The 15,522-nt window shown below is 38.2% G+C and overlaps 1 protein-coding gene and 1 pseudogene across 2 annotated transcripts in view; one reads left to right on the top strand and one right to left on the bottom strand.

The window, feature by feature from the left end:
* CHRDL1 (chordin like 1) overlaps positions 1 to 15,522 on the top strand; it is a 136,641-nt gene that overhangs the window by 95,898 nt on the left and 25,221 nt on the right. For both annotated transcript variants that reach the window (XM_006917270.3, XM_006917269.3), the window contains exon 7: positions 11,348 to 11,415. In XM_006917270.3, the coding sequence (XP_006917332.2) occupies positions 11,348 to 11,415 (68 nt within the window). The remainder of the gene's footprint in view (positions 1 to 11,347; positions 11,416 to 15,522) is intronic.
* Positions 2,752 to 2,870, bottom strand: LOC112484192 (annotated as a pseudogene).

Below are 15,522 nucleotides of genomic sequence, written 5' to 3'. Positions count from 1 at the left end.
TCCTTTCATATGTTTGATGGCCATTTGTATGTCCTCTAGGGAGAAGTGTCTGTTCAGATCCTCTGCCCATTTTTTGATTGGATTGTTTGTTTTATTGTTGTTGTTGAGATGTGTGAGTTCTTTGTATATTTTAGATATTAGGCCCTCATCAGAGGCATTGCTTGCAACTATATTTTCCCATTTGGATGGTTGTCTCTTTACCTTGTTGATGTTTCTTTTGTTGTGCAGAAGCTTTTAGTTTGATATAGTCTCATTCATTTATTTTTGCTTTTACTTCCCTTGCCTTTGAGATCAAATTCATAAAATATTCTTTAAGTTCTTGTGGATCCTTTAGCGTTTTCTGTATAGAGAATCATGTCATCTGAAAATAGCGACAGTGAGACTTCTTTATTTCCTATTCGAATGCCTTTTATATCTTTCTCTTGTCTGATTGCACTCGTTAGGACCTCCAATGTTATACAGAATAACAGTGGTGATAGTGTACAGCCTTGCCTTGTTCCTGATCTTAGAGGGGAGATTTTTAGTTTTGCAACATTAAGTATAATGTTGGCTGAGGGTTTGTTGCATATGGCCTTTATTATATTAAGGTACTTTCCTTCTATACTAATTTTGTTAAGTGTTTTGATCATAAATGGATGCTGTATCTTGTCGAAGGCTTTTTCTACATCTATTGATATGATCATATGAGTCTTATTTTTTAATTTGTTTATGTAGTGTATCACATTAATCGATTTGCATATGTTGAACCATCCCTGTGCCTCTAGGATGAAGCCCACTCGATGGTGGTATATAATCTTTTTAATATGTTGCTGTATTCAGTTCACTAAATCTTATTTAGGAATTTTGCATCTATGTTCATGAAAGATATTGGTCTGTAGTTTTCTTTTTTGTGTGTTATTAACAGGTTTTATATCAGAGTAATATTGGCCTCATAAAATGAGTGGGGAAGTATTGCCTCCTCTTCGATTTTTTTGGAAGAGTTTGAAGAGAATAGATATTAAATCTTTGAATGTTTGGTAGAATTTACTGGTGAAGCCATCTAGTCCTGGACTTTCACTTTTTGGTAGGTTTTTGATGATTGTTTCAATTTCCACTCTACTGATAGGTCTATTTAGATTTTCCAGTTCTTCTTGATTCAGTCTAGGAACGTTGTATCTTTCTAAGCACTGATTCATTTCTTCTAGGTTATTAAATTTAGTATTATATACTTTTTCATAGTATTTTTGTATGATCCTTTGTATTTCTGCGGTGTCTGTCATAATTTCTCCTCTTTCATCCCTGATTTCTTTGCGGTTGCGTGGTGTTTAGTCTTGGAGGATATGTGGGGAGGGGCCCTCTGGTTTGAGGCATGTGGTTTGTGGCTCAGCCTCGTGTTTTGCAACCACAGCTACTAATAATCAACTGTTGTTACTCTGCCATTCATGCTTCTCTGCCATCCCCACTTCTCTGCTTTATGCCCTGATGCCTGGGTACTGCCGCCGGCTGTGTGGGCCTCACAGCTCTCCCAGGCAGGGCTGCTCAGGGGACGCGCTGCACCTTCTCCCCTCCCCGCTCCTCCTACAGGGAGCTCTTACAGCAAGAGGCAGCTTCCTTTTTCTCCCAGTCTACCGCCTAACTCCGGGGTTCTGACCTGTGGTAGTTCTTATGTGCAGTCGAGTTTTAGATGTTCAGCTTGTTGTTGGTTCAAGGGGAGAGGTCTATGGATGTCTCTCATTCTTCCATGTTTCTGACGTCACCAATTTTTCTCGTTTCTTGAGGTAGGCCTATATTGCTATGAATTTTCCTCTTAGGACTGCTTTTTCTGTGTTCCATAGATTCTGAGTCATTTTGTTTTAATTTTAATTTCTCTCAAGGTATCTTTTGATTTATTTCTCGATCTCATTGGTAACGCATTTATTATTTTGTAGGATATTATTTGGTCTCCATGTGTTTGTGTATTTTCCAGTTTTATTCTTATAATTGATTTCAAATTTTATACCATCATGGTAAGAGAAGACGCTTGATGTGATTTGAATCTTCTTAAATTCATTAATACTTATTTTGTGGCGTGACATGTGGTCTAGCTTAGAAAATATTTCAGGTGTACTTAAAAGAATGTATATTCTGTTGCTTTTGTGTGAAACATTCTAAAAATATCAAATCCATCTGGTCTAGTGTGTCATTTAAGTCCACTGTTTCATTGTTGATTTTCTGTCTGGAAGATCTGTCCATTGGTGTCAAGGGGGTGTTAAAGGCCCCTACTATGACTATTATTGTCGATCTTACCCTTTATGATGGTTAATATTTGCTTTATATATTTAGGTGCTCCTATGTTGGGTCCATAAATGTTTACTAGAGTTATGTTCACTTGTTGCATTGATCCTTTTATCATTATATAATGTCCTTATTTGTCTCTTATTAAAGCCTTTGTTTAAAGTCTATTTTGTCTGACATAATAGTGGCTACCCCAGCTTTTTTCCATTTCCATTTTTATAAAACATCTTTTTCCATCCCTTTACTTTCAGTCTGTGTGTGTCTTCTGTCTGAAGTGGGTCTCTTGTAGACAATATATGTATGGGTCATGTTTTCTTATCCATTCAGCTATGCTATGCCTTTGATTGGAGCATTTAATCCATTTACATTTATCTATCTATCTATTTATTTATTTACTTACTTATTTATTTATTAGGCGAAGCAATCCTTGGTTGACCTTACAAATTGCGAAGACCTTGACAGCTTACAGTCTCTTATTTTATTTATTTATTTTTTTTACGCCTACAGCACCTGGACTTCCTAGGTGGTCTCCCATCCAAATACTAACCAGGCTCGACCCTGCTTAGCTTCTGAGATCAGACGGGATCTGGCTTGCTCAGAGTGGCAGGGTTGTAGACTTAATCCATTTACATTTAAAGTTACTATTGATACGTACATAATTATTACTATTTTATTATTTATGTTTTTTTCCCCTTCTTTTTCTTAAAGAAGTTCTTTTAACATATCTTGTAACATTGGCTTGGTGGTAATGAACTCTGTTAGTTTTTTCTGTCTGGGAAGCTCTTTTTTCTCACTTTCAGTATTAATGGATAGCTTTGCTGGATAGATTAGTCTTGGTTGTAGGTCCCTACTTTTCATCCCTTTGAATATTTCCTGCCAATCCCTCTGGCTTTCGAAGTTTCTGTTAAGAAATTAACTGATAGTCTCATGGGAGCTTCCTTGTAAGTAACTAGCTGTCTTTCTCTTGCTGCTTTTAGGATTCTCTCTTTGTCTTTAACATTTGGCATTTTAAAGATGATGTGTCTTGGTGTGGGCCTGTTTGGGTTCATCTTGTTTGGGGCTCTCTGTGCTTCCTGGGCTTATATGTCTATTTCCTTTGCCAGGTTAGGGAAATTTTCTATCATTATTTCTTCAAGTAAGTTTTCAATTCCTTGCTCTCTCTCTTCTCCTAATGTTACCACTATGATGCAAATGTTGTTGCACTTGATGTTGTCCTAGAGGTCCCTTGAAATTTCCTCACTTTTTTTTTTTTGATTTTTTTTTATTGCTGTTCTGATTGGGTGTTTTCTGCTACCTTGTATTCCAAATTGCTGCTTCAATCCTCTGCTTCATAGAATCTACTGTTGATTCCTTCTAGTGTAGTCTTCATTTGTTATTGTATTCTTCATTTCTGACTGGTTCCTTTTCGTGGCTTCCATGTCCTTTCTTATGCTTACTATCCCTTTGTTGAAGTTCTCACTGAGCCTTGATTGCTGTTGGCACATCAGTGGGTGGGGTTGACTGACAGGCAGTGAGGATTGTCCACTCCCCCAGGGTATGAGCTGCTGTGTGGGGGCTGACTCCATGGAGTGGGATTTGCCCCAGTGGGCTTGTGTGCCTCTTGAGATTACCCTTTGGATGTGCCGCTTATGGGGCTAATCAGGTGATGCTCTGTTTTAGTCTGACACCAATCTCCGAGTCTGTTGGTTCTGGGTCACCTTGGGAGGGTGCTGCCTGTGACAATCTGGGGCTACTTAGTAGGAGCTACACGTGGTCTGCAATTGGTTGGTGCCTGTGCTGGACCTGGAGGCATGTGAGAGAGGCCACATGGTGAACCAAGCCCCGCTGCCACCAGCAGCGGGCCTGGGGCAGCTCAGCACAGGGTCCAGGGCACCCCAAGGTCTGAGGCCATCTGCTGGCTTTCCACAGAGTTCATCAGCTGAAGAAATCCCAGATGGTATGCAAGTTGGGCAAGGTGAGGTCACCAGAAGTTATCAGGGTGGGTCAGGCAGGATGCCCAGATTAGTGCAAACTCAGACTTAGTGCCAGTCATGAGACTGGCCATTTAAAAATGTCTCAGATCACACCAAGGACAGCCACCAACTGCCTGCATCCCAAAGACCCCTGACATTTGCTTAAGAAGCACTGCAGCTGGGGCCTGGGCTAGTCACCCACCACCCAAACTGTCCTGGAGGTGGGTGAGCTGAGGCCTGTTGGTTTCTGCCAAAAGTCTCCTGCTTAGAAGACTGGGTGGGGCTGGCCACACAGCCAGGAATATGCCTCAGGCAGCTCATGAGTTTGGTGGGGCAAGGTTTCAGAGTGTCACCCAGTGGAACAAGTGGATTTTACCAGGCCACTGTAAATTCAAATTTGGCCATGATGGGGGAGAACTCAACACAGGCAAGATGGCACCTTCTTGTAGGCTACACAGGAGGAGGGCTCTACATAGGGAAAATGGCAGTTGTCCATCAAGTCCTCACCCCGAAGCCACACAACTTAGTCTCTCCCTGTTTCTCCAGTGCTTCCTGAGCTGCTGTTCTTCTGCCGGAGCCTAGAGTGAGTGCTTGGAGTAAGCTAGTCTGTGCACCGGCTCTCAAAGGGATGTTTGAGTTTCCAACAACCCTCCATCTCACCCGGACGGTCGAAATCCCCACTGATTTTCACAACCAGATTCTGCAGGGATTCCTCTTCCTGGCACTGGGACCCCAGGCTGGGGCCCTGGAATGGGTCTGGGACTCCTCTCTCCTCAACGGCTGAGACATTCCTCCCGATGTTCAACTGCCACATGTGGGTGTGGGCCCAACCCGTTTTGCATCTCTGCCCCTCCCACTAGCTTTGATTGTGGTCTCCTCTTTATGTCCTTAGAGGAGTTATGTACAGCCAGTCCTGAGATAGTTCTCCAGGTCAATAATATTTGCGATATTAATGTAGCCATGGAAGGAGGCAAACACAGCATTCATCTACCCCACCATTTCGACCAGAACTCATTAATATTTTACTTCTGCCGTGATCTCTTCCTGCAAACCCATGTACTCTCACGATGTGTTTTTTAAAAAGTATGTATGTCTGATTTTTCTGGATAAATGCTTTTGTACTCTTCTTCAGATTTGGCTTACTACTATTGGCAGAAAGTTTCCCTTTGTCTGTGTCTTAGTATTTTCCAAGCAGATATTTTGTTAAAAATGCTAAGACAGCCCAAACAAAAAAAAAAATGACTATCCATTTTACAAGATGCTGGAGGACTTTTTGCAGTACTATACCTTATTATTGGAAGCTCAAATGTCTACCAATGAAGATTCTTTATACCAGTGTTCTTTAAATTTTTTCTCAGATTTCACCATACTTACTCCCTCTCAACAGAATTTATAGAATTAGATGTTTGGCAGAGGCCCCCGGAGAACTTTCCATTTCCTCTTTCATCTCTAGCTTGAGTATTGAGTACTGGCTATAACGTGGCCCACCACAGAATCTGGAATGTAGTAGGTAGAGATTTCCTGACCATTTTCTTCCTGTATGCCTTCTCCCGATTTCCCTCAAAACCCTTTAACCATTTGCCCTAATTCTGCTGATTTCAATTTGTTTCTCTAAAAATACAGAGATCACTTTCTCTTGTCACAGAGATCACTTCCCCTGTCTCAGGGATTCATTTAATTTCTGTTTGCCTTGATTAAAGTGACCATATAATTTATCATCCAAATCAAGACACTTTGGAAAGTAAAAGAGGCAATCTTAATAATTATGCCTGCCAGAAAAACAAGCATAAAACTGGGTTGTCCCAGATAAATTGGGATCTATGGGCACCCTATTTATGATGTCGCATGTGGATCAGAAGTGGCCATGTGCTGGTGTAGATATGCTGTCTGAGGCTTATCTTCATGAATATCTCATAATTTCACTGTCTTTTGAGAGGACACGGTTTACTTCTGTTCAAGCCACCCAAAGATTAATGGAAGCAATGGGAGTTATAAACAGTGTTAATTTTAGCCTAGCTCTTGACTATTTTCAAATACTTGTTCTCCCATTGCCAGAAAACAAAGCCATGCGAGCTCCATAGGGTACCACTCAGAGTATAATTGAGGTTTGAATAAACAACACATGTGGCTTTTAAGGTTAAATGAATATTGTTTGACATACAGTACACTAGAGTTGTTTTTCATTTTGCTTTAAAAAATTGGTTAAAATTACATCTTGTTGTTTCTTGGAATTAACTAGACTCCATCTGTCTCCATTAGAATCATTGTTTTTATTTTTTTAAAGCCTTGGCTGAAAAAAGAGGCTCTCTCTCACTCAAGATAATTTGTCTAATGAATTAGGGGGAACAAGTAAAGAAACAAGATTTTTAGGGTGTCAATGCTTACTTTCTTTTACGTATTTTATCTCATAGCTATATCTGTTATAATATCTAAGGTTTATCATCTAAGATTGTAAATGGACAAATCTATCTTCAGCTATCCAGACAGACCTTGCCCAGGTTTAGGCAGCCACTTATAGCTGTGCGAAATATGAACATCTAAGAAAATAATTCCAGTTTAACTATGGTTCAAATTAAATAGCACAACTGAAATGTTGAAAACTTTAGCAGCTACTTAAGGGACACTCCAGACTTTCAGGGCAACAAAAATACTAGTAGTTCCTACTTGAGAATATATAAACACAGAAGTAATGGCTCCAGTGGTTTTTAACAAAGTGAAATGGTCCAAATTTAGGTATACATGCCTTTCTGAAAATGCTTAGGTGATTGTGACACATTCATCTGAACTTGTGTTACAGAGTATTAATAATCTGATCCCATGCTTGATACCTTGCTTTGCCTTCTAACTTCTCTGCTCATTTAAAAAGGACCATATGCTTCTATATTGCTTTGACATTTTGACTATAAGTATTTAATGTCTGTTTAAGAGTCTTATTAAGACAGTAGGGTCCAAATGAAATAAATTGAACTTCTCAGAAGGCCACACTGAGTAAAGATTTCATGTCAATACCCATCATTAAATCTACATTTTAAAAGGATATTTGATGAGGAGAGTTATTTTATCATTTTGTTTTTGTAAGTTGTCATCTTTTGGCTTCTTAAATTAGGCTTGAAAACACATATTGTTTTGCCACTTGCCAGTGTATGTTTTCTGGTTTCAAGTCTTCTCTTGAGTCTAATATTTTCATTTGGCTCAGGGCATAGCTTAAACCCACAACTGCCAGCTAAAATAGAACAAGTAAATCAAGTTCATTCCCACTCCGTCATTGTCAGGGGTAGTGTCATTTCCTAGCTATCCAGATTTGCAGCTCTAGAGTCATTATATACTGTTTTGACCTTCGCCTTTTTTGCCCATTAGCAAATCTTCCATTGGTATCTTCATTTTCTTCTTATCTGTAGTAGTTTAATTTGCCCCTTCTTTTTCATTATTTTATAGATTCTCATGGCCTATCACATATTACCACAACAGCCTCCTGGTTGGCCTTCCAGATTTCAGTAGCTCTTGAACTAGTCAACACTTCATTGCTAAGATAAGCTTCCACAAATACCATTTTTACCATAGGAACCTCCACATAAAAATTGGTAACAGAATCAAATGTGAATTATTCAGTCTCTTTTTGAAGTTTATGCAGCCATTATTTACCACCCGTATTTATCTCAACAACCCATTTTCTCCTCTTTCCCTTTCCCTCTTCTTTTACCCTCTCTCTCTTTTTCTCTCTTTCCACCAGCCCCATTTCTCTAGTTTCACATCTGAAGTTTCTATTCAAGCCACACCTTGCTTGCTGTCACCAGTGCATGACTTGCCATTTCCAATGCTCTGGTCTTTTGCAAATGCCATTTTCTTGGGTTGAAATACCTCCTGCCCACATCACTGTCTTTTTACACTCTACAGTGTCTACTTATAAAAACATGACTTAATTATTTTGGGAAGCTTTCCACAATTACATCTGATGGCTGACATTACCTATTCAGTGCCTTCTAAACATGTACATTCCATTTCTATTTCCAATTACTCTATGTTTTTCAGCTGTTTCCTATATTGATTTTCTATCACCTCCAAACAGGTTGTAAATGTCTTGAGGGCAAGGGCCCAGCCTGATTTCTGTCTTTATCCTGCCTTAATATCAGGCTCTCCAGCCAAGAAACATTCAATGAATGTTAACTGACTTTTATTTTCTAGACAGAAACAAAGGTGAAATCATCACCACTGTTATGGGGTCAGCCTGGGTTTCCACATTGTCTGCATGTGGTCTTTGTCTACCATCTTTACTCAGACATGGAATAACTAGGAAGAGGCGTGTATACTATTAACCAAGCACTTAATTCTGTCTTTGTGACTGCAGTTCAATTCACTACATATACTGAGCACCTAATATGTACCCAGGAAAATGCTAAGTGATCTAGCACAGTTATTCTCAAACTCTTATATGCCTCAGACTCCTCGGGAAGGCTTGTCAAAACCGAGATCACTGACCCCCACCCCAGAGGTTCTGACTTTGTAGGTTGGATGTGGGTTCCAAAACTTTGCATTTCTAACAAGTTCCCAGATAATGCTGGTGCTGCTGATCCAGAGGCCACACTTGGAGAACCAGTGATCTAGGCAATACAGAGGGAGATCTAAGACATGGTCTCTGGTTTCAAGGGATTTACAGTTTCTTGGGGGAGGCAACACAGGCTCAGGAAATATTTAACAGCAGAAAATATTATACAATATTTTAGTATTTATTCATTCAAGAAATATTGAATGAGTACTCACTGTGTGCCCAGCACTGTTCTAGGTACTGGAGTTACATCAGTGAACATGATAGACAAAAATTCTTGTTCTTATTTCAAGCCTAGTCTCATAGGGTAATTCTAGTGGGAAAATGCAGACAATAAACAAAATAAATCAATATATAAAATGTAAGGTAAAATTAAGTACTAAGAAGAAAAAGCAACAAGGATAAATAAAAAAATATCAGAGGGAGGTTGAAATTTTAAATAGGTGGTCAAAGAAGGGCTCATAATTCCATCATTTGACAAGTATTTGTGGAGTGAATATTATGTGTCAGACATTGTTATAAATGATGGTGATACAGCCATAAATAACACAAATAATAAACCCTGCCTTTATAGACTGGACACACTTATTTGGGAGCCAGGAAATCTGGGTTTTTGGTGTTAACTCTCACGAACTCATTATGTGACCTGGAGCCAAAATTCTAGGTCTCCAAGAAAACTTCTTTTTGCCTACAGCACCCGGTCTTTCTAGGTGGTCTCCCTTCCAAGTACTAACCAGGCCAGAACCTGCTTAGCTTCCAAGATCAGACAAGATCGTGCATGGCATGGTTATAGATGAAAACTTCCTTTAGCAGAGGACAGGTTTGGCCCTGTGAGTTAAGGTCTCCAAACTATTAGTATTCAAAGGGGACAAGTTTGGTGCCTTAGGAACAGGTCTCTGCTGTAGTGTTAGGAAGAGATAGACTTTGTGCGGTGGGCCCAGGTCACTACCCTGGCTATTACTCCCCTTCTCTGAGCCTTGGTTTCTCTGTCTGTTAAATGGAGCAGCTGGACAAAGTTATGCTTGTACTCCTATACATCTCTAAGGCTACAGGGTGCCAAATCTTTTAGACAATTGGAAATATGAAAGAGTTTTTGAGGAAGACTTTGTAGATGAGGAAAATCTTAATGGTTTTCATAGGTGTAGGGGAGCTATGGGGTATGGGAGGTAGGAAGAAAATTGTAGAATAACATGAACAAAACATAGAAGCAAGAATGAGAGACGTGTTCAATGAAGAACAAGAAGGTCAAAGGGTTCCTATTATAGTGTAGCTGAGATAGTCGAGTAGGAGGTAACTGCTCAATAAAGATGAGGTTAGGGCTGATTATAGATTCTTGGATGGGAACTCACTGAGGGTTTTGATCAGGCAATGTGACAATTATACAGTCAAAGTGGTGTTTTAGGAAGGTTAACATAGTAACCAGTTAAATTTTCAAAATTCATATTCCCTCATAAGATCTTTGAATCATGAAGGGTTAAAGTCGTTCTTTGCTATATGTCACTGTCTGATTATAACATTGCTATCAAGCTAATTTTTAGGTATTTTTCAAGCCCTAAAAGCCAGTGATATTACATTTTTTTTTCTAACAGTACTACCACACGTTTGAACCAGTAACATGTTACTATTTAGACTTAGATTTTGAAACCTTGGGAGATGAATTAGAATCGAAAAATTTTAATGCTTATTTTTTTTGTATTTTTCGTTATCCCATGAAATATATGGTTGAATCCATATTGGGTTGATCCTTAGCCAAAAATATAGATATCTGTTTCTATACATCTCTATCTATTTATTTCTATTTTAAAACACACACATTCACACACATAGATAGTATTCATTTAGAGTGGTGCAAACTCCATCGGCTTGCTTGGTCATAGATAACAAAGGTAATATTCTTGAGAATTATCTTCTAAATTTTTATCTTTATTCAGCTGAGGAATTTCCATATCTTTTGTATGTTCGTTGCTCTTCAAGCTGCAAGTAAAATCTTCCTCCTAAAGGCAATTACTCTGGAAAACAGCTGATAGGGGTTGGCTCTTCAAAGAGTAAACATGTAAACCAAGAGAAAGGCATCTCAGGTGAAAAAATAGAGAATAATATTTTGGATATTGGTTATGTAAGCACTCTAACTTTAGTGGGTTTTAACTTTCAGATCATATGATAATTTCTTAGAGATATAATGGTGAATTTAATAAATCATGACAGACCGAATCCTCAAAGTTCTCATTTTTAAGGGTAGTTTAAACACAAGTTAAATATGACCTGCAAAATATTTAACTGTCACTTGAATAAGATAAGCAAAAGTGACAATGATGGTTATTTTAAACTGCAAAGTGATTATTTTTCTTTTATTTTCCAAATTCTGGGTAATATTGCTTGATGGTCTACTTTAGAAAATGGTAACTTTCTTTGAGTTGTTTTGAAAACTGAGGCACACCCAGAGAGAAATCCTTAAGTGTTGCTTTTTTGAACAATAGCTAAGTGTCTGGAAAACCGTGGGGTCATAGAACCAAAAATGTTACCGGGTCACAAGAGTGATATTTTTCCTTTCGATATATATATATATAATTCTTTATTTTATTTATTTTTTAATAAACAGGGGATGGAGAATTGTCATGGGAACATTCTGATGATGATATCTTCCGGCAACCTGCCAACAGAGAAGCAGTAAGTGTGAATAGCTCAAATAATTCAACACTCCACAGCATCAGGCCAAACTTTCCTCTCTGCATGGCTACTATCCCTGCAACTCCATGAAAGGATACATTTCTAACATTATTTATCTTCCCTTTCCTCAGAAACTTAAATGGCTTCATCAACAACCTGTTACCATTTAAGTACACTGTGTAATTGGTAGCCAACAAGGCCAGGACATGAACATAAGGAAATCATAACCTTGGGAACCCTTCATCTAGATCAGAAGTTGGTTCTCTTTCAAGATGACTTGCCAAATATTTGTCTTCTGTAAAAAAGTCAGGTCACTACCCCATCCTCAGTAGTGAGGATCTTCTGTGGGATTATAAAGTAAGCCACCCCATCCTTTTGGCAGAGGTACTTTGGACATATCCACATAAACCTTCTCCTAAGCCTTAGGCTCTCACTCATACTGCTGGAATCGAAGAAAGATAACAGGCCAGATTCTCCTTTCTCATCCTGCAACATCCTCTCATTTCCATTCTCTATACTAATCTCAGAATAAGCCTTATGAGTAGGCATCTCTCTATGTATAGTAATAACATCTCTTGTTCCTTTGTATTTTGAAGTAATCGACAAAATAGACTTTCTTTCTAAATGCATATATGTCTAAGTACAGCAACACTTCAAACTTCTTAAAACTTGAAAAACAATTTGTTCCAGTTCGAAAAATTTATATCGAAGGGCTTATAAAAGTGTACAAAATGTATAAAGGCATTGGTTGCACAAAATAGGCATTCATCATACCCTAGTACAAAAAAAGTATACAGGGGCATTCAATGCAGCATTATTTTTATAAGAGCAAAGCAAATGAGGACAACCTAAATATCTATCAATAGGGGCTTGGTTGAACGCACACCCCATCTATGAGACACTGTATAGGTGTTAAAAAAATACAATACATAGAAATGTCATAAAGTGGAGGAATCTCCAAGATATATTATGCAAACAAAAGGAGGTTCAGGATACAATTTATACTATAATATCCTTATGTAAAAATCACGTGTGTGCTGTATGTAAATGCATATGAAAAAATCTGGAAGGTTACATACCAACATATTAAGAGCGGTAATCTCAAAGGTGTGGAAGTGGGCAGAAAGAAAGGTCAACTTTGACTTTTTACTTTATATCTTTTGTATATTATTTGATGTTTTGCAATGAGCATGAATTTTTTAATGAATAACATTTAAAGGATTTTCTAAAACCTTAGGAATTAGTTCTCAACATGTGTTGGATAAGGCAAGAGTCTAGGTAATTATAGGGAAGACCTATAGTGAAGGTGTGAGGAAGGTGTTGATAGGGGACACAATGAAATGACCAATACAGACATCACAGTGCTGCTTAGGCTATGCTTCCCAGTCATCACATGTGCCCCTTCTGACTTGCATGCCCCCACCTTGCCAACACCCTGTCTCCATTTCTGTGTTGTAAATTTCCATTTTTTCTCAGCCACAATTTTTTTTTATTGTGGTAGGAAATCAAGAGTGGATAAATTAATGGCTGTCAACCAGATGCCATTCTAAACCAAATTTAGGACTCAGTCACTATAAGCTATGTGCCTTACTTAAGCTGGATGGCTTAGTGCCCAACATTAAGCACTCTGGCCACCTCAATGGTCTTGCTGGTAAGGTCTTTCTTCTTTACTTCATTTTATGCTGCCCCTAACTCCATCTCAAGTCTTTCAGCCTCATTGTTCTTCCTAGCTTCTGATGATAGGCCTGGACTTAATCCAATACTTCCTGTAGCAAAATATGTCAGGTACAGAATGCAGGACCTTGAAATAGTTATTGATTTTCAAAGGAGTTTAAGACTTATCTTTAGAAACAAACATTTGGTAGACCAAAATGTCCAGATGGTTCCACTTTATTATAAATAAATATTTGCCTTTGTTCTAAAAGGAGTAGATATTTGGGATATGAGTTGAATAATCAATAGCATCTGGAGTAATGGAAAAGTAGTACCTGGCACATAATAGGCGCCCAATAAATACATGTTGAATGAATGAGTATGGAAGATGGAGTGAAATGTTGTGTGTTGGGGATGAAGGGAGCTTTTCATTAATGTTAATGCACATAAATTTGTCCCAAATCAAAGAGAAATTCTTCAAACTTGTTTGTTCTTGACTAGCCAAAAATCAGAAGGTAGGAGAATCTCTTCTGAATACCCTTTGCAGCCCAACTTTCTGCATGGGAGAAAAAAAAAAAGGCTGTCCTAAAAACAGTTTTCCAATTTAGTAGAATTTCTCTTTAGTAGACTGTTTACATTTAGAGGGAACCCTCAAAACCTCAGTTCAACAAAAACACAGCTGATTGGTTTATTTTGCCAAGTGGGCTGAAAACCATCAGTTTATCTAGTTTTACTGAGTGCACAGGAAGGTAGAACCAGTAGTTCAATTATGACTCCTTTGTGAAAACCTAAAACGATTTCTATTTGATTTCTGGATTATAATTTCATATGAACTGGTCCTAGTCCCATCAGGGGGAATATGTATATGTGTGTTGGAGGTATATGTGAGGAAGGGAAAGTAGGTGCAGGGTGGAAAGCCAAAACATGAAAGCAAGCATAATTTTATTTTGGACCAAAGCCGAACTCTGATTTTCTCCCAATAGATTACTCAGATTTAGAAATAATATGGGAGAGATAAAAATCCATGTCTCGTTCACTTCGTCAGAACAATGGTTTGGGAAGGAAACTGGCCTGTCTCCTAGACAGAGATAGTCCTGGTTACTAGTGATGAAGATATAATGTGCTCATGGCTGTGTGGATTAGAGCACATTCCAAAGATATTTTTTAAAATAAATGTTTAATTTGTGGTAACTCTAGATTCATTTGCAATTATAAGAGATAACACAGAGATCACATGTGCCCTTTACCCAGTTTTCCCCAATGGTGACACCTGGTAAAACTCTGGAACAAGTTTTCAGCCATGACAGCATTTTGAAGGCCTTTTCTAAACTCTCAGAACTTTTCTGCCTCTGCCAATAAAACCCTTATATCTTAGACCTTAGAACAAATAAGGAAGAAATTCCTAGGGAACTGCTGCAATGGTGGGGATTTTTCAATACTAGGAAAGAACTGTGTAAGAGTCACCTCAAAAGCCTGTAATATTTATTAGCCCTTCCAGTCAGCAAATCACATAATACTAAAATATCGAGCAGAAAAAAACAATGCATAGCTATATGGTCATTTCTACCTAACTAGTCTTTTTTTAAAAAATTTATTTGTTATTGAGGTAACATTGGTAAATAACATTATAGAAATTTCAAGTGTACAACATTATAAATTCAATATCTGTATGGATTATAGTGTGCTCACCACCAAAAGTATAGTTTCCATCTGTCATCATGTATTTGATCCCTTTTACCCACTTTGTCCTCCTTCCACTCCCCTTCCCCTCTGATAACCACCATTCTGTTGTCTATCTATGAGCTTGATTTGTTTTGTTTTGTTTGTTACTTTTTTGTTTTATATTCCACGTGAGAGAAATGAAATCATTTGTTTTTTGTCAATTTTGACCTGCTCTCTCAAGCAGCCTATTCATAGCTGGTTTTTAAGATAAGCTCAAGTTTCACTTAAAACTCCAAGGTGTTAATGCCTTTGTCTCCTTTGTGGTAAGTCATAAGGTCAGAATGGTCCCTGGTAAGTCTCTTATTTGTTTAGAGGAACAACTCTAAATCAAAATCATACATCAGCATCCCCACTCCCAAACTGAAACAGAAGATCCTTGGCTTAAAATTAAAGTCCATTAAACAATACATAAAAATCCTGATACCCAGGTCTCACCCCAGACCAAGTTCATCAGACTCCTTGGGGATGGGACCCAGGCCTCAATATTTTCACAGCTCCCTAGATGATTCTGTGTGCAGCCAAGGTGGAGGCCAATGGCACGTGTGGTTGTGAACACTATAGCAGATTTCTATATTGGAAAGAACTTTTCTTTGAAGATGATTTTAGCCAAATATTTGTGGACCAATGAGCTTGACCAGATAGATATTATCTCTCCCACTTTCTCTTCTTCTTCTTCTTCTTCTTCTTCTTCTTCTTCTTCTTCTTCTTCTTCTTCTTCTTCTTCTTATTATT

This window comes from Pteropus alecto, unplaced genomic scaffold (genome assembly GCF_000325575.1).
Source record: "Pteropus alecto unplaced genomic scaffold, ASM32557v1 scaffold107, whole genome shotgun sequence".
Classification (NCBI taxonomy): Eukaryota; Metazoa; Chordata; class Mammalia; order Chiroptera; family Pteropodidae; genus Pteropus; species Pteropus alecto.
This window is presented reverse-complemented; position numbering and strand designations above follow the sequence as displayed.